The following is a 20844-nucleotide window of genomic DNA, read 5'->3' as shown; positions in this document are numbered from 1 at the left end:
AAACACTGAAGCAGTATTTATCATTGCAAATTACAGGAAGCAAACCAATGACAATCAGTAGCTAAGTGACTAAACTGTGATTTACTCGTATGGTGGAGTACTACGCAACTAAAAAAGTAGTGAAAATGTCTCTTACTACTCTGGTATAATTCCCTGAATATAATGCTAAGTGAAAAAGCAAGTTTGAATTAAAGTATGTGTAGGAGGCTACTATTTACATAATTAAATACCTACCTAGCTAGCTAGATGACAAATAGATATGCTTTTATTAAAAAGAGTAATAGTTAAAAAAGCAATTTAAGGATACTTTAAAAAATTATGCTCTACAAAGGGAAAGAAATGAAAGAGAGACAAATCCAGAAACAGACTCTTAACCACAGAGAACAAACTGATGGTCACCCGGTAGGTGGAGGGGATGGGTGAAGTAGGTGATGGCGATTAAGGAGTCCATTTGTGATGAGCACTGGCTGATGTATGCAGTGTTAAATCAATATATTGTACACCTGAAACTAATATAATACTATCTGTTAACTAACTTGAATTAAAAATAAAATGATGCTCTATATAGAAGGGAGAGAATGGAATAGGGTAGATGAAACTGGGGGAGATGAAAACTAGACTTTTCTAAATTTCTAAAGTATAGATTTAATTTTAGAATTCTATGTATATTTTTAATATAACTATAAGGCAAAGTTTGAAATATCTTGCCAATTGAAATAAAACCAACAAATGAACCTAGTTGTGTCTCTAGCTAGTATCATAGCATAAAGAAAGAACATTGACCAAGTGAAGTGTCTTAAAGCACAGTAATCAGGCCATTCATCCCTAGAGGTATATATATTAAGGAGAAAAAGATCTGCAAAAAGTAAAGTGTTTTCAAGAAGCATATTGGTGACGATAATATCGGCAATTTTATTTTGAGACTATATTTGTGATAAAACAAATGAGTTATTATGTTGGTGTTTTTGAACGTCAGGATTTTTTGGTTTGGATGAAAGATCATGGTGGTGATGAGAATATGTCTTATATAGAGAGTGTCGTTAACTGAGGGTCCCTTCAGATGCCGCTCTTTGAAACCTGTTGTGCATTTGCGCCAAGACCACACCTCCCATGGGCTGCTCTCCCTCAATGACTGAGTGTGACAGGGATATTAAGGTGGACCTGTGAATCTTTATTGACTGACTTTGGTTCAAGGATGTGGCTTTGCTCAATCTTCCTTAGATGGCACTGCCGTCTGGGATGCTTCCAACCACCCCTCCTGCCTCCCCTGTCTCTGTCTCTGTCTGTGTCTCTGTCTGTGTCTCTGTCTGTCTCTCATTTTAATGTTGCCTCATCTTTTCTAAACTCTCCTTGTCACTAGAGGTCAGACTTAACCTCTTCATGCTGCCAGTTTTATTAAAGGAGTAACACAGGGGTTTATACAGAGAGGGTAATGCAGCAAGCCTTTCTAACAGTCTTCTTCAGGTATCTTTCTCGCCAGTCTCGCATTGATACATCTCTTCTTCCCTACAGCCCTCCCTTCATCTGTCTACTCTTCTGCTGTGAACCCACCACCCTCATGTGTGACAGTCCCTGCCATCTTGTGCAGTTGTTGAAAAATGCAGTATGGGCTTCTGTTTTGACTGCTTTTCGCTGGTGAGAAGCTGCCCCCTGGAATTCCAGTATGTCAAATTCTTCATCTCCTTATAGAGAATCTTTCAAATATATGAACTAGAGCCACACACATAGAGATTAGGTGTGACAGCTTAAAGATTAAAGATGCTAAGCCCGAAGGCCTTCATCTTTCTAAGGCCTATTTTCTCCTCAGTGTTCTATGGAGGGATGAGGCTGATTCCCACAGGTAGAGAGGTGTCTGGAGGCAGGCATATCAAGGAAAAGCTTGCTTTCTTTGCTTTCTGTTTTCTCATTGGCTTTCACTATATAACCAGAAGATCAGGAATATCAGGTAAAAGACTTAGATGCCTCCCAAAAGAGTAAAAATAAGGTTGTATTTGAATGTGTTTTCAGAATAAAATCAAATTTAGAACGTTTATTTCCTCTCTCAGCAACATTTTTTTTTTTTGGGTCCCCCTTACAGTGTGAGAACATCTTAACCTACCATGTTTAGGAATTAACTAGAGAATTTTTCCATAGGTACCAAAAAAGAGGAGTTCGGGGACACTTTCTCAGACAGAAGCCAGGTCATTTTGTCCCTTCAAAGAAAAGCACAACTTTTCATCCAGGGGGGAGTAGAGTTTGACTGATGGATGATACCACAGATTTCAGGGCTCCCACTTGGGTTTTTTTCAAAATAGAAGATGAAAAGGAACAGCTGTCTAGTGTGCATGTTAGCACTTCTCATTTTTCTTCTGTGTGCTTCGAACAGTTGAGGCTCTTTCCAGAGATGATAGCTTTACTGTACATTTGGTAATTTATAAACCCTTTCTCATAGAAAAGGGGCAGGGGGGAAGTGGTGCCATTTATCTTAATGAAAATTTGATTCTCATTCCTCCCTATCAATAAACGAATCTCATTTCTCAAGAAGTCTTTTTCTTTTCTGAAAGTGATTAGAATACAAATTGATGACCTCCTGGAAATGTCATGGAAATCACCGTATGTTGTGTAAAAGTTCCTAAACCATAAGTCTTTCTAAATATGATCCTGATCAACCTAATTCCTAAGGAACATTGTTTCAATTAAATTAAAAAAGGAAGGAAGGAAGGAAGGAAGGAAGGAAGGAAGGAAGGAAGGAAGGAAGGAAAGAAAGAAAGGGAAAGAAAGAAAGCCACCAAGAATAGTTTACAAGAAAATACAGGAGAGTCAAAACCACACATTGGATTTAACTCCACTATTTTTCCCTCTTAGATATTTAAAAAATAATCCCTTAGATATTAAAGATAGATTCTCCTCTTGAATTAATGTTCAAAGGAAAGAACTTGAAACTGTTCACTGGTTGCTTTTATTCCTTTCATACAATTTGTGGTATCCATGTAGCTTTTGAGGAACATACAGGTTAGAAAAGTACATATATGAGAAAACAAAAGTAATCAGAGAAATGCAAATTAAAAGCACAGTGAGATACTAGTACAAGCATAGTGAGTTGCTTAAGAGAAGAGAGCAGTTACTAGGAGCAGACCACGCTGGTACTGTCCTTGGACTTCCAGCTTCCAGATATGTGAGAAAATAAATTTCGATTGTTTAAGACCCCCCAATCTATAGTATTTTGTTATAGCAAACCCAGATTGATTTTACAGAGCAAATATACAATAATACACTGGAAGGAGGAATGTGAAGATGTTTACCAATGTTAGAGAAATTTATAAAATACTATTTGAGGAGAGGCAGGATTTTTTTCCCTCCTAATTTATATAAAGTACAAAGTAAAACAGGTGTTATATGGTCCTGGAGAAAATGTACTAGACAAAGCAACAGGTGCCCTACATCAAAGTACAATAGAAATATATCTCCCATATTTAATACTCAAATAAATTGTCTAAAAATCCACACATTGTGATAAATAAAATCATAATTTTAAAATCAAGTTTGCAAATAATTTCCATATTGGCCTCAAAAAATAAAATTTATATTATTTGAGATCACACAAATACATGCATATAGTTTTGTCAGTAAGCTTATCCTTGGAAAATAAAGCTATTTCTGACAACTGCTTTTTCATATATGTGTGCTTATTTCCTAGGAGGATAATATTGTAGAAGTTTTATAATAAACTTTTACTCATCCACTACATTTTACTATACTCTCCACTAAATTTTTCTTAAGTGAATAGACAAAAACATCATTTCAAAGTAATCGAGGCACAGAGAAGCTGAATTACATATTCACACAAGTGCAGATGAATTGAATATAAATTCTAGAATTACTAAATGTAGGCTATGCCCGATTTCACTGGCTAGAAATCAAACCTACCTATCAGAATTCTAGGCTAGATTGGAGTGATGATTACGGGTGATTAGCTTTCCACAGAGGTTTCAAGACCACCAGCCTCTGATAACTCCTAGGGGCACCTCCTGATAAAGGCTGCATACCTCACTCTACCCCCACTCCTGTTACTTTAAGGTTTCCTCTTACCAGTGAATTGTCATTGTTTTCTGTAAAAATACTATGGCATCAAATGATGTTTTGATATATTGTGAGGCTTCAGTATAGTAAAATAAAGCCTTGGGGTTAGTGATATTTAAGTTAAAAACTGAATGCCAACTGATTATCATCTTTAGAGTCGAAATAAACATGTCCTCCCTTAGGGCTTGATTTGAAGATAATTGAAAGTATTTGCAAAATACCTAGCATAGAGACTAGTACAAAGACTGCCCAGTAGATAAAAAAGTATTGTTATTAAGACCAATTTAATCTCAAGTTTGATTTAGCGTTTATTTGGAAACTGCTTATTAGAACACATCTCAGTGATTATCCAAACCTTGCCTATTAGAAAACTCCTAATTTAACATTTAAAATTCTGAGATGATTAATAACTTGTGAATATTTACTGAAAGACTTTGTAATCTTTAAAATAAGTGACCTCTTAAGAAAATAACTCATGGAAATATTTCTATTTTAACAGGTTTCCATTTTTCCTCTTTTGTTATTTACTCTCTTTGAGTGTTAATCTAGTAATATGAGTATGTGTGATGACGCAAACAACATAATTAAATCATAAAACCAGAAGTCTAATTTTGAGGACTAAGAATATATTTAGACTCATTCATGTAGGATTATATAAATGCCTTTAGCTAGTGATTAAACATGATTGGTAAAAATTAACTCGTCCACATAACTTTTACCCCATTTTGAGAGTGTAGTGGAGTGTAAACAACAAAGATGGAGTATTTGCCTTTATAAAACTTATAACCCTGATGTTTTGTAACAGACCTACTTCACTTCTTGAGGAAGTGACTCCTTTTGTGATATTTATTTAAGCGAGGTTTCTCAGGTCACTGACTATTAAATAAATCTAGTTAAGTAAGAGTAATGCATGTTAACGATTCAAGAATTCCTTACCACACACTGCATTAACTTTCTTGCCCAATATTCCCCTTGCTGAGAAGTTTCCGGTTCTCAGATGTAGCATGGTATAATAATTGATTATTTATATAACTTTTTGACTCTGCTGCATATAGCTTAGGAGTTCTAGGCCTTATGCTCTCTGTTCCCAGTTTGTATAACAAAAATACTTTTATCTTCTCATAGAGGTTATAGGAAATGATATACCTCTATGTATGTAAGACTTGAATGATAGTAAAAAAAGAGGAACAGTGTGATCTTAATGTATTGTCAGTATAATAGTCATCTCCAGAACTTATTTTATAACCTCTCTTGAATTCTTTTTTTCTTAAAGATTTTACTTTTTTTAAAGTCATCTCTTTACCCAACAGGGCGTTCAGACTCACAGCCCTGCGAGCAAGAGCCTCATGCTCCTCCAGCTGATCCAGGCAGGCGCCCTGTATTCTTAATGTTTCTTTTTCTCTAACGGAGATGACTCAACCTAGTTCCTTTCCTTTTTTACCTTTTTTTATATCCTCATAAAGGTAAGATTAATGCTGTGTGCCAATAAGGGAATTGCTAGTATTTTAATTTTCTTATAAATAAATTGTACTTAAATTATAAGCAATCTAAGATTATTGTGGGTAGTGAGAAGTATAAATTAATTTGCATGTGTGATAAAAAGAATAAAACAGACATGTAAATGAAATTAACTGTATCTGGCTTGAGTATTGATATAGGCATGTATGTTATTTATAGACCTGATTCTAATTATTCATAATTACAGATTCTATAACTGCATAAAATTAAGGTTGAGGGATGTAGTAAATTATAATAATGGTGTATGATTTATAATGATTGTGTATATAGTTTTTGTGTTACAAGAAGCGTGGTTTTTAACCCCTGAATGTTTTTCGTATATTTGTTTTCTAATGTATTATAACTAAAGACCTGCTTTTTTATAGGACATTAACAAGTGCTGGTAAAGACCTGCAAGATAATTTTCTGAAGGCTCTGGCAGTGAGAGAAGAAGACAATCGCAATGGAAAAGTGAGCGTGAGTACATTTCATCCACCAGCTAAAAATGTATACATTAAAGGGACAGTCGGTATTAAAAATACATGTTTTAACATCTTCCCTGAGAAGTAATTCATGAGGGATACAATATGGCTCTTTGTCTTATATGTTATACACATTATGTAGAAAAAGGTTTATTCCCACTTACATCTATAGAAGAACCCCCATGGTGAAAAACAATGATTCCATACAACTATTGTAGAGAAAATGCATTGGTAGACTGGTTGTCATCTCCAACATTGTGCTAGTCTTATTTGAAACTTGCTGCTGCTTTTCAGCTCAGCCTCCTAGTACACTCCTCCAAGTCACATCATCCACTGACCCCTAAGTTTTGCCCTGTGCCTACCTGATTCCCTGGTACTTTCAGAAGATAGTCCTGTAGCTTGCCTTGTAATCCTACCTTGGGAGATGTGATAGAAACCACAGAATGGAGAGACATAATTTTTTAACCATCCAAAGAGAATACGGTCTTTATTAAAATGTGGACTAGGTCAATATGTAGTTTTTAGTGTTATTTGGAATACATATTTACTTTTACCTTTTGTTAATATAGTATTAGTGGTAACAGTCTTCTGTAGGTTTTAGAATGTTCCAAGTCAAGGATAAAAAAAGGCAAATACTCATGCTCAAACTGTAATAAGTGACATACAGAAAAATAATCAGAAGTAGTGTGATGAAAAATTTACAGCAACAGAAAAATATGTGTATAAGGAGGTCTATTTTACCAAAGTTTTCTCAAAAAATAGCTGGAATTTTTCTGTCAGGGCCTTGAAAATTTCACACGCAGACAAAATCCTCAATATACTTCATAGAAAAATTCATACTTTGGTTAGATAATTTAATAGGATTAATCTGGACTTGAAATCAGGGAATACTTCTTGGAAGAGGTGGACAAGTGAGATATAAGAAGTGAAGTTGGAAATATGGATAGAGACTAGACTCTGAAGGGCCTTCTAAATTACAACAGGAAAGTTTGAAATTTATCTGACTCATATTAGTAAGAGCAGCTAAAAAGGTGGGAATAAAGGCAAAAAAATGGGATGTCACAGGAATCCCCGATAAGGACTTTCAGGAAGGAACAAATGATCATTAGTGATCAAACAAGATAAGGATTAAGAAAGTATTCATATAAATTTAAAAATATACTTGAGAAGAACAAACTCCATTTATAGTAAAAATGGAAATCTGATTCCATAAGGTTGAAAAAAATGGCCCGTGATTAGACCGTAGAACCAACTAACACGAATAGCTTTAGAGACCCTAAACCCACATTTTTAACCACAGTGGTATACTTCCTCTCAAAAATATCTTTTTAAGTCTTTCTCTCCTGTTGGTATTTCCTTTAACAACGAGTGACAGACTCGTCCACTCATTTACCTAGATAGAAACATGTCAGTTACTGCAGACTTCCTACTCTCTCTCACTCATGTTGAATGAACCACTAATTTCTTCTAAATATAAGTCAAATTGCTTCACTTTCACCATCCCAACTGTCATTTACTTAGATTTGGAATATTATAATCTTAAGGAAATTACCGTAATAGTCTCCGAAATGATACAGCTATGTATTCTCTTACCCAGCTCCCATCCACTTGCCAATCACTCAATACTTTTTCTTGTGCAGTTGCTCACGCCTGAAACTGTTCTACTCCCTGGGACCCTGGGGTACTACAAAATCCAGGACCCTAAAGGGTTTATATTTTAGAGAGGGAGATAGGAAATAAGTAAGCAAAATAAAAGTGGAAAATTAATTTCATCTCTGGATAGGTATTATGGAGGACATAAACATAGAAAATCAAGTAGAAAGAGATTGAATAGAGTGGTTGGTTGATTTAGCTAAGGTATACAGGAAGATCACTTTGAGAGGCGACATCTGTTGGCACTTCCATGACGTGAAGAAAATAACCACAGAATTTGAAGGGAGAGACACCCCAAATAGAAAAGGAGTTGAGAGAGAGAGACATATTAAGAAAAAGGAATAGCCTATTAAAAGCTGAGATAATAGCAGTCATGACATAGTCAAGAGATGGTAAGAAGACCAGAATGGCTGAAATATATTTACTGAAAGGGATTATAGAGACAGGTGAGCTCAGAGAGGAAATCAGCACCCAGATCATAGAGATTTTAAGGAATTTTGATTTTATTCTTTAATTTTAATTTTTATATTCTTCTGCTTTTAAACTAGAAAGTCAATGGACAACTTAAATAGAGAAGTGACCTAATCTTGTTTACACTTTAGAAAGATTGATCTCACTGCTTCTGTGAAGGATGGAAGATGTGGGAAGGAGGCCTAGAGAGAGGCAAAGAGGTAATAGGGAACTTTTGTAATCAACCAGCAAAAGATGAAACTCTTAGAACAGGGTAGTACTGGTAGAAAGGGAGGGAAGTTAACTGAATCATGTCTGTGTTTTGGACACAGAACAGACAGGACTCATTGATGTATTTGATGTGGACTATTAAAGAGAGGAAGTACGATGACTACTCAGTTTTTGGCTTGAACAAGTGGTAGATGTTGGTGCTACTCACTGTGACAGGAGAACTCTTGAATGCTGATTTCAGGAATCAATAATGAAATTGTGCTGTGAAATACTGCTGTGCAGTATTAATTTTGTGACACCTATTAGATACTCAAGTGGAGAAGTTGATTGTCTTTTACATATATTGCTTTGGAACGTAAGGGAGACGTCTTGGTTAGAATATAAATCTGAGAGATACCAATATCCAAGAGGTATGCAAAGTCATAGGTTTGCAAATATTTATTAGGTAGAGAGTGTAGGTAAAAAGAGTGAAGTCCTATGACGGGTCTTTAGGTTACCCCAACATTTAGAGATCTAGAATGTGTGAAAGAGCCAGTAACTGATACTGAGAAGTAGCAAGTAGGAGAAAAGTCAGGTGGGAGCCATGTTGAAACATGGAAGAAGAAACAATTTCAAAGGAAAGAATGCTCACCATGTCAAATATTGTTGAGAGGTTAAGTAAGATGATGCATTAGTTTCCCCCTGGCTGCCATAACAAATGACTACAGACTGGGGGCTTAAAACAACAGAAACTTAGTTTTTCACAGTTCTGGAAACCAGAAGTCTGAAATTAAGTTGTTGGCAGAACCCTGTTCTCTCTAAAAGATCTACAGGAGAATCTCTTCTATGCCTTTCCCTTAGCTTCTGGTGTTTCTGGAAATCACTGGTGTTCTTTGGTTTATAGACAGACATATCACTCTAATCTATGCTTCCATCATCACATGGATTCTCCCTCTGTACCCGTGTTTCTGTCTTCTGTTCTTATAACAACACCAATCATATTGGCTCCTCTTCCCCAACTGAGTATGGCCTAATCTTAGTTTTATTACATCTGCAAAAACCTTGTTTCCAAATAAGGTCATATTCTTAGGTACCAAGGGTTAAATCCTCAACATATCTTTTGGGGGGAGCGTAATTCAACCCACAACACATGATTAAAAGTTTGACATTGTTTTTCTAGGTAAATGTCATTGTTACATTGGTGAGGGCTGTTTCAATGAGGGGTATGGGCAAATGTCTCATTGGAGTAGGTAGAAAAAAGAAAAAGTATGTAAATGAAAATGAGAAACAACTGTTTTTTGAGGATTTTTGCAGTGAATCATAGTGTAGACATTGAGTGACAGCTGGAGTAGTAGGGCCTGGAGTCCAGGAAGTTTGTTTTGTGATGTTTTAATTTAAGACAGATAATGTTAACCCGTGTTTTATGTTAATGGGAATGATCAAGTAAGTACAGAGGTAGCTACTGATGGCACGGGGAGAAAGAAAATAATTGCTGGAAAGAAGTCCTTAAAAGAAAGATGGAATCCAGAACACTAGGAAAGGGTTTGCCTTTGAGAGGGGCAGAAGCCACCCTTAAAGTTATAGCGAGAAGGAAGAAAGAGTCTGTAGGCACATCTGCTAAGTAGGTTGGTGAATTTGGGTTTGGAATGATGAGCGAGTGCTGCTATGAGTGCATCTGTTTTCTCGGCATTGTTGCTCTGAATGATCTTTAAATTCATCATTATGGATTTGTTTTTCCCTAGAGAAGGTCCTAAATTTAACTTTTACTGAGTATACTAAATAGTTAATGTTGAATGTTGGGTAGGTGGTCACTGATTTGGAAACTGGAATCTTATCAGACTCATAGCTTTGCTGACTCTGAAAATAACATGGTCATTCATTTATTTGGGCCTTTGAATTTGTGATATTGTAATAATCAGCAGAATATGTATCATTGTATCAAGGGCAGCATTTAAGGTTTAATTTTCTGTTTCCTAGTCTGGTCTTAAAGCAGACTCCAAATGGTTTTATAGAAAACTATTTAAAAGGGAATAAACATATTTTAGACAGATCTAATTATGAGGATCATAAGCTTACTTAAAAGCCATTTAGTAAATGGATGCATTTTTTAAAAAGTCGTCCTATAAAGTATACAATATTCATGAGGTTTGAGTCTATATTAATTTGCTGTCAACAGAAATTATATGTGAACTTTATGAGGTCTGAACTCTCTAAGGGAAATGACAATTTCCTAAGTATTACCATTTCTCTACATAGTGAGTGCAAAATAAATGGAGAATTTCAACCCAGAGGCTCATTTGCTTCTCTTTTTGTTTCATCTTAATGAATGTACATGCTGGAAAAATTATGATATAGTTTTAGAACTGACATAGTTAATCTGTGTGGCCTAATAAGGCTTGAAGGACTAATTCCATAGCAATTTTCCTAGGTAATTTTCTTTAAATGTAGCTAGGAAATTAGAAGAAGATTGGATTTACGTTCCCACACGCACAACTTTTTATTTTATTTTTAAGTTGGGTGATCCCAGGTTTCAAATGCTATTTAGTGTAATTGAATCTTGTTCTGGGTGTCCTCTTTCTCCCTCTGGTCAACTAATTGCAAATTGATTTACTAGTTTTCTCCATTTAGGCCTTGAATTTTCTCTGCCAAAGAGCCTAGAGCTTGGGAAAACAGCACTCCTGTCTGTCCCCACTTCCCAGTGGGCCCCCACCCCAATACCTCAATGCTTAAGTTATAGAATTACTTGCTTATTATATATATTCATAACATTTCTATAAACCTGCTGCTTAGGCATGTAGTCTTAGGGCTATGCCCTGGGAGGGAACAGGGTTTTATGACAATTGAAAGTTTATAGATATTGTTTAGATAAATCCTTTTTTAAAAAAGCTTGTATTAAGCTGGAGGTAACTTGATTTAATTCAAGAATCAATATTATTTTATGAATGCCTCTGAATTTCATACATAATATATATTTCATATAAGTATGTATAATATATGTATATGCATATATACACACACATATATAAGCATATTATACAAAACATACACATTCCTTTCTTTACATTTTTTCCCAAAATACTCTTGTTTTAAGTTACTGTGGTGTTCTGTGCACTTAGTTTAGACAAAACGTTGAGACTTATGTGTAATTCATGTATAAAAATGTTAAAAGGATTTTTATTAATTGTGTAGTGCTTCATAGGACAGATACATATCTATGAGTATGCTTTCCTGCTAATATAACTATTTAATTTTAAATATCTACCATGCATATATGAAAATATTTCTACCTTATGATTCATATATTTCAGATTTTAAAATTCTTTAAAAACTAAAATGATTAACCATTTCCTTCTCATTTATAAGCAGATTTATTGTTTCCTGAGAAAGTCTATTTTTCTGATTGCTTATGTCGTGAAGCTTTGAACACCACACTACAGTGAGGCATTCATTAAGTGTATGTTTATGCCAGGTGCTTGGAAAAAAATTAAGCAAGTGTGGTCCTAGATATCCATTAACTCAGAAGCAAATCACATTGATGTGTAGTGGACATAAAAAATTTATGGATTTTTGGTGGTCTTTTGGGTTTCCTATATATAGTGTCATGACTTCTGCAAGTAGTGAAGGTTTTACTTCTTCCTTGCTAATTTAGATGCCTTTTATTTCTTTTTGTTGTCTGATTGCTGAGGCTAGGACTTCCAGTACTGTGTTAAATAAAAGTGGTGAGAGTGGACATCCCTGTCTCATTCCTGACCATAGAGGAAAAGCTCTCAGTTTTTCATTTAGGATGATACTGGCTGTGGGTTTTTCATATGGCCTGTATTATGTTGAGGTATGTTCCCTCTATGACATGATGCTAAATAGGGAAAACCTGAAAGACTCCACCAAAAAACTGCTAGAACTGATAAATAAATTCAATAACGTTGCCGGATACAAAAATCAATGCATAGAAATCTTTTGTATTTCTATACAATGATACTGAAGCAGCAGAAAGAGAAATTAAGAGTCAACCCCATTTACAATTGCACCCATAACAGTAAGATGCCTAGATATAAACCTAACCAAAGAGATGAAAGACCTTTACTCTGAAAAGTATAAAACATTGATGAAAGAAATTGGAAAGGATACAAAAAATGGAAAGACATTCCATGCTCATGGATTGGAAGAACAAATATCGTTAAAATGTTTATACTACCCAAAGCAATCTACACATTTAATGTGATCCCTATCAAAATGCCACCAGCATTTTCACAGAGCTGTTTAGAACAAACAATCCTAAAATTTGTAGGGAGCCACAAAAGATCCTGAATAGCCAAAGCAACCTTGTAAAAGAAGAGCAAAGTTGGAGGCATCACAATTCTGGACTTCAAGTTATATTGTAAAGCTGTAGTTATCAAAATAGTATGGTACTGGCACAAAAATAAACATACAGATCAATGGAACAGGAAAGAGAACCCAGAAATGAACCCGCACAACAATATGGTCAATTAACCTTCCACAAAGCAAGGAAGAATATCCAACAGGAAAAAGACAGTCTCTTCAACAAATGGTGTTAAGAAAACTGGACAGCAACATGCAAAAGAATGAAACTGGACCACTTTCACACACCATACACAAAAATAAATTCAAAGGGGATTAAAGACTTAGATGTGAGACCTGAAACCATAAAAATCCTAGAAGAGAACACAGGCAGTAACTTCTTTGACATCAGCCAGAGCAGCTTCTTTCTAGATACATTTCCCAATGCAAGGGAAACAAAAGCAAAGGTAAACTATTGGGACTAGATCAAAATAAAAAGCTTCTGTACAGTGAAGGAAACAACAAAACTAAAAGGCAGCCTATGGAATGGGAGGGGATATTTGTAAATGACATATCTAATAAAGGGTTAGTATCCAAAATATATAAAGAATTTCTAAAACTCAACACCCTAAAAATGAATGATCTAATTAAAAAATGGGCAGAAGACATGAGTAGACATTTTTTCCAAAGACATACAGATGGCCAACAGACACATGAAAAGATGCTCGACATCATTCATTTTCAGGGAAATACAAATCAAAACTACAGTGAGGTATCATTTCACACCTGTCAGAACAGCTAAAATCAAGAACACAAGAAACAACAGGTGTTGGTGAGGATGTGGAGAAAGGGTAACCCTCCTGCACTGTTGGTGGGAATGCAAACTGATGCAGTCACTCTGCAAAACAGTATGGAGATTTCTCAAAAAATTAAAAATAGAACTACCCTATGATCCAGCAATTGCACTACTAGGTATTTACCCAAAGAATACAAATATACTAACTGAAAGGGAGATATGTACTCTGATGTTTATAGCAGCATTATCTACAATAGCCAAATTATGGAAATATCTCAAGCATCCGTTGACTGATGAAAGGATGAAGAAGTGATACACACACACACACACATACACACACACACGAATACTACTCAGTCATAAGAAAAGATGAAATCTTGCCATTTGCAATGACAATTGGAACTGGAGAATAGTATACCAAGCAAAATAAGTCAGAGAAAGACAAACACCATATGATTGCACTCATATGTGGAATTTAAGAAACAAGAGCAAGAGGAAAAAGAGAGAGGCAAACCAAGAAATAGATTCTTAACTATAGAGAAAAAACTGATGGTTACCAGAAGGAAGGGGGTGGGCTAAATAGATGGTGGGGATTAAGGAGTTCATTTGATAGCGTCGGATGTTGTGTGGAAGTGTTGAATCATTATATTGTATACCTGAAACTAATATTATACTGTATGTTAACTAACTGGAATTTAAATAAAAAACTTAAAAATTCAGAGAACTAAGCACATTGTGTGATATTGAAAAGTCATTTTCTCAGAAAAATCACTAAGAGTGTTAAATATATTAAATATTTAAATCAAGTTGAGATTAAGGGTATTTTTTTCTTGCAATGTCCAAAAATACCTTATTAGAAATGGTAAATTACAGAGGGTGTTTGAATGAAGATGGAATGTCTTGAGAGCATTTCATGTATATGATAGAGACTAAAGAAAATTGTAAAGGTCAAAAATGTGATGATCGTATGAAAAGAAGACTAAGTAGATATTAGAATAAAGAGGTAAAATGGGTTATTGTGAAACAATAGTTTTCAGTTTCTTTCTAGATCACTCGGAGCTATTTACAGTTGATCAATGTTTCTCTCCTATCTTGGTGTCTATGACATAATTATCTTATAGTTTTCTTACTTTAGATTTCATTCTCTTTCTTGGACTGACCACCTGATACCTCTCCTTGAACCTACATCCTTTCCACTATACACATTTTTCCTTGGAATGATCCAGCCCCTGTATATCCAGCACCATGAATCCACTGAATATGTTTCTTGCTACCAAATCAGAGGCGTAGGTCTTTGCTGTTATCTATTAATTAATTTATTCAAATATTCATTAAATGGTGATAGCTATTCTATACTAGGCATTGTACTAGCTTCTGGGGATACAGTGGATTTCAAGTGCCTTATGGATCTGAGAGTTGCTTGGGGAAGAAAGTGAATAATCAAGTAAGCATACAAATAAAGCAGAGTTACAACTGTGACAGGCGCTATGAAGAAACAACACAACAAGTTCTGATTATGTATAAATGGTCAGGAGATGTTATAATCAGATTTTCAGACAGAAAAAAAAAATAGGACATCTTCAGGATAGAGAATAAACTAGAGAGGATAAAATAGATCCCAATACATGCAAGATCAGATTAGAGAAGATAAAATAATAGCTTGGATCTGGAAGATGATAGGGAAATGAAGAGAACTGATTTGACAGCTATTTACAAGGTAAACTAGGCAGGATGTGGTGACAGGATATAGCCAAGACCAGGGTTGAAACTATGGTAGTAGACATGGATAACTGGCCTCCACAGCTGGATAGATGTTGCTGCGACTCTTTGAGACATGGTGCATTCAAAGATCAGGAAAGGGACACAGAGAGATCATGGATCTGATTGTGGATATATTGAGGTTAAGTTGTCTTGGCAAAAGAAGTTGTTGAAATGTTAAGTAGGTAACTGGAGAAAAAAAGATCTCCTAAAATTTACTCCAGTGTTAATCTCCACCTTGCTATACCTCAGATACTTAAGTTTATATATGCATCGAGATTAATTTTCTTTTCCTCCTCCACTCCTCAGATCTCACATCCAGTGGGTCACCAAGTGCAGTGAATTCTCAAATATGTCTCAAATAAATGTGGGGGGGGCAGGGAACCCAAAGAAGTAGGCAACAGCCATCTGAGAGGGTTCTGTTGTGCTGTGTTCAGTAACATGAGACAGTGCCTGGAAGGGGATGAGTAACTGTCAAAGAACTTAGACAAATGGTTGATGTGATCAGACATGCATTTTAAGAATACACTGGCAGCAGTATGGGGGGATACATAACTCTGTAAGAAGCGGAATGAGATATGAGACAGGGAAGCCAACTGAAAGGCCCTTGTAACATTTTAGAGAATAGATAATAAAAGATGGAGATAAAAAAAATGACAGGATGAATGGTGGAAAAAGATGGAGTTTGGTAATTTTGGAGATAACTACAAACCATCTTATTCGTTTTGATTTAGGAAATGGGAGTTGAGTACTATTCTCGTGTTTCTACTTGGGAGATTCAATAGGGTGTGAGCAGTTGGTGATAATTTTATTAATGGGAAGAAAAGTATAATCCTGGCATTAGATGATTTACTGTATTTCAGTGGATAAGAGCGTAGAAGTTGGAGGTGGATAGTAACTAGACTCAAGTTCTAGATTTACTGCTTACCCAGTATTACAGATCACAAAAGGTCTGTGCTGACTTTTCCAAGCCACAATGCCTTGCTCTGTCTTATAGGGCTTAAAAGAATACCCTCATTATAATATTGATTATTGAAAAGAAAATGCAGATTAGATACTTGGCACACTGCATGATACATGACAAGTATTTAACAAATGTGATTTCTGCAGTAAAAGAAAATTATAACGTTGCTAGAGTTACAATACTGAATAAAAAAGAAGTTGTAGAAAATATGCAATAGTTTTCAAGGGAAGCATTGAATGGTTTTGAGTCTCTCTTTAGAAAAGATGGTTGAAAGCGTTCCTTAAGACATTCAGATACTTACAGATTTTATTAGGGATTTAAAGATTGTTGGTCATTACCAAGATATTATAGAAATCAGAATATTAAATACTCTGTTATGGATTTTGTTTTATGTTATAGGAAACCACAGTCTATTTTATTAATTTTCTACTCTGTGCAAATCACTTAGCTATTTGCCATAAAGGTAGAAAAGGCACGCCCCCCCCCCCAACTCTCTTTCTAATGTAATAGGATTATGTAACTCTTTTAAGTGGCTAAGTGGCAGAGTGGGGACGGGGTGGGGTGAGTTGTTCTTTTTCAGATGGTAGTAAACTAAGAATCTTGGATTTATTGAATGGAAAAAACAAAAAAATATTCCCTTCCTGATCAGAGACTCATGAGGATTGTAATGAAAGGTCACATGCTGTTCCAGGCTGAGAAAATGGAACCTGTTGACACTTATTTTCCCACTGAATGTTGACTGTGTAAACAGTTACATGGCTGACTAGTTTGGGCTTTGAAATATGCATTATTGAAGCTGGTATAAAAGCACTGCTTACAACTTTTCCTTCAGAGTCATTCAAAGAAACCACTGTACGTGGGTAAGGAAAACCTATGAATTAGGCAGTTCCTAATATACCCATTTCCTGTGTTGAAATCTCTATGAAACATAAGATTGCGTTGTATATGACCAGTAACATTGTGCTGACATGATCTTTTCCCTCCTTGCTATTTTCCAACTTCTATAAAATGTTCCCTTTTAAGAAAATGAAGGTATTATACAGATGTTTATTTCCTTTTTAATTGAATCCATGCCTGTCCATTAATAAACCCTTATGGAAACTATATGACTCATTCAATCATACCTTCATTTTAAACAAATTACATCAGTGTTTGGAAAATAAAATGCACATCAACTTACATTTTACTGAAAAAAGTATAGTTGAATAGATATTTAATTTTTTATTTCCTAGATAAAAAATATGATACAGAGACAGTGAGAAATTCTGGAAAGAATAGATGTTATGGAGCATGTTAATCTGAGTTTGATTCTTGGATTTCCCACTGATTACAAGCTAAACGTCAGGTCTTCAACTGTACAGAGCCTGCGTTTCCTATATGAAAATATTATTATTTTCATATAGCTGAGATAATTCTAGAATGAAATTATATAATATTTAAGGCACAAATAAGCTAATACTTAGTAGGTGTTTAATAAAATATAAGGAATATGCTTTTTTTTTTTTTAATAAGTAATATGTGTCCTGATATTTCAGGTTCATGAGAAGTAGAGCCTAAGGTGCAGAGTTTAGTGGAAGTTGTTTGGTGGGAAAGTTCTCTCATGTGAAACCTGTTAAGGGCATGACGGCAGGATGATAGTACAGAAGAGAAAGGTAGGCAGAGATGTAATGTCAGTGGAAATCTAGTTTTAGTCTGATCACATAGGGAGCTCTGGTGCGTAAATTGTATCAGTTTGTTTTGCCTTGAGGCAAGGGGGGGTGTGTTTTATACACTCTCCTTCCCCCTTCCTGTCTCTATCAATTAATCATCAGCTGCCGCAAGGGTTGGGGGGAGGAGGGAGTAAAGTGGCTCAGGTCAGCTAAGGGCAGTCCTTTTTGAGGAGAGAACAGGTGTGAACCATTAGCCATTAACACCTGCAGCATCTGGAGCTGGGTGCCCCAGTCTGGGAAAGGGGATCTGGGCGGGACACTGCCAACATCCACTGCAGATGCAAAAGGCTAGTTTTAACCATTTTTGAAAGAAATGCCACTCTTTCAATATGTAATCGTATATATGCCAAAAAATATTTTCATTTAAGGTATTTAAATTTATCAATCATTTTTATATAAAGGTTTAATTGCTTCTTTAGTGTCCTGTTTCTAAAATGAGAATGGTTATTTGAACTAAATAAAATGTATTTTACTGCAGAGGCATCTTCATTTATAAATAATCACAAGTCCAAACATGGTTTCCAGGTCCAGAAATTTTGCATATATAATAAGCTTTCCCATTTAAATCTTATACTCACTAATACATGTTCCCACATATAATAGGTGCTGTTTTGATGGATGGACAGAATCAAGCCAGTGAATCTACTCATGATTCAGGAACCAGCATCATGTCAGAATGCATTTAGGAAAGACATGTTTGTGAATATAATAATTGTGGTCATGGGGTTGGAGATATAGTTTATTGCTTTCTAAACACTAAGTATTTTCAAATTTAGTGCAATCTTTTTTTAAGTTTTTAATTAAGTGACAGTTAACATACACTGTAGTATTAGTTTCAGGTGTACAACATAGTGGTTCAGCACTTCCGTACATCACTGGGTGCTCATCACTTTAAGTGCCCTCCTTAATCCCTATCACCTCTTTAACCCATTCCCCACCCCCCACCTTCCTTGTGGTAACCATCAGTTTGTTCTCTGTAGTTAAGAGTCTGTTTCCTGGTTTGTCCCTCTCTCTCTCTCTCTTTTTTTCCCCTCTTTATTTGTTTGGTTTCTTAAGTTCCACATATGAGTGAAATCGTATGGCATTTGTCTCTTTTTTTTTTTTTTTTAAAGATTTTATTTATTTATTTGACAGAGGTAGACAGCCAGCGAGAGAGGGAACACAAGCAGGGGGAGTAGGAGAGGAAGAAGCAGGCTCATAGCGGAGGAGCCTGATGTGGGGCTCGATCCCGTAACGCCGGGATCACGCCCTGAGCCGAAGACAGACGCTTAATGACTGCACCACCCAGGCGCTCCGGCATTTGTCTCTTTGAATGTTATTGGTTGCTTATGGAATAGGAAAAAGAAGAAAATTGATGTAAGTCACTAAAATTTGAAAAATGACTTGTTTGGTCACATTATGGAGTTATTATATTCCCAAAGTTTATGCAGGGTGACCGTGGCTATTTGTCTAATGATGAAATGTAGTAGGATTGTTTAGACATTAACAGAGGTATGAATAACCTAAGAATACGTTGTTCCTATTCATAAACAAAAATAAGGGTAAAAATGGTAAAAGGCCTGCTGATTTACCCACAGCAAAAGGTCCAATAAAGTTTATGTGAACTTTTAAGTCCATACTCCCTTTAACTACCAGTCTAAATTCCACAAAGTTCCATGGGGCGCCTGGGTGGCTCAGTTGGTTAAGCATCTGCCTTAGGCTCAGGGCATGATCCCAGGGTCCTAGGATCAGCCTCGCATCAGGCTCCCTGCTCAGCAGGGAGTCTGCTTCTCCCTCTGCCCTTCACTCCACTTGTGCTCTCTCTCTCTCACTCACTCTCTCTTGCTCTCTCTCAAATAAAAAATAAAAAATAAATAATAAATAAAAATAAATAAATAAAAATAAAATTCACAAACCAAAGGATTTTTTTAAAGTTTGGAATAGAGTAATTTGATATTGAAACCTCATCTGAAATGAGACTGTGTATAGATTTTATCTTATTTAGTGTGGCTGTCCCTTTGGTTCATTGCTGAAAAATTAATGTGTTTGGTTACTGGATGCTGTCCTATGCTTACTTGGGAACGTTGATTTATATATGTATACCTACCATATTACCTTACCAAAATAAAAATATTCTGAGTTTTAAAACAATTCTAGCTCCAGAGTTTTCAGATAAAGGATTATAAATATATATGTGAGTGTACATATATGTATATATAATATATGAAGTATTAATTATGGCAAATGAGCTATAAAGAAAACAAAACAAATCTTAATGGTTTAATATAATAAAAATTTATTGCTCTCTCACTTTAGCTCAGTTGCTTGTCCATGTTGAACTCACAGTAGGGCCTTTTCTGTTTCATGTACTTATTCAAGGACCTATATGGTAGATAAGCTCTATTAACTTCATTACATAGCTTCTGAAAATGCTCTGGCTATTGAGAATCGCTCAAGGAAGAGAGAAAAGAGAACCATTCAGAAAATTCTTTCTAGGCCAGGACTGGAAATCTGGTTTACAGTACTCTGTCCAGGGCTCAGTCATATGGTTACACTTATTTGCGAAGACTGGGAAGTACAGTCCAGCTGAGTGCCAGGAGGAAAGCAACGTATGATTGATGAACACCGATTGGTCATGGTACCTGCAGCATGTGTCTATGTGCACATTATATCATTGCTATGTCATAGTCTCAAAGCAGAGAATTTAGTTGCAGAAAAACTATCTCAAAATTAAGGCCATTAGTGATCTTATTAAGTGAACCTGTTCCAATTTCTAAAAATAATGGGAAAACTGCAAAATAAGAGTAATGATGTGGATAACTAGCCTTACCATATAACAACATATATTAAAAAACCACCCTTATTAAAACAATATGGTACTGGAGCATGAATAGATAAATGCCCAACTGTACTAGTATCAGATAAATGAAAATTAAAATGAGTTATATTTTGCATACACAAGATCAGGAAAAAATAAAATGACAGATCTTG

General features: G+C 35.5%; 1 protein-coding gene across 1 annotated transcript in view; it reads left to right on the top strand.

Moving 5' to 3' along the window:
• The window catches only part of CFAP299 (cilia and flagella associated protein 299), a 570296-nt gene that overhangs the window by 229027 nt on the left and 320425 nt on the right, over positions 1-20844 (top strand). Inside the window, exon 3 of the mRNA XM_045793116.2 lies at positions 5943-6033. Within this exon, the coding sequence (XP_045649072.1) occupies positions 5943-6033 (91 nt within the window). The remainder of the gene's footprint in view (positions 1-5942; positions 6034-20844) is intronic.

The sequence above is a fragment of the Ursus americanus genome, chromosome 8 (genome assembly GCF_024610735.1).
Source record: "Ursus americanus isolate L20-20 chromosome 8, mUrsAme1.1.p, whole genome shotgun sequence".
Classification (NCBI taxonomy): Eukaryota; Metazoa; Chordata; class Mammalia; order Carnivora; family Ursidae; genus Ursus; species Ursus americanus.
The sequence above is the reverse complement of the archived record's forward strand: the minus strand, read 5'-3'. Positions and strand labels throughout refer to the sequence as shown.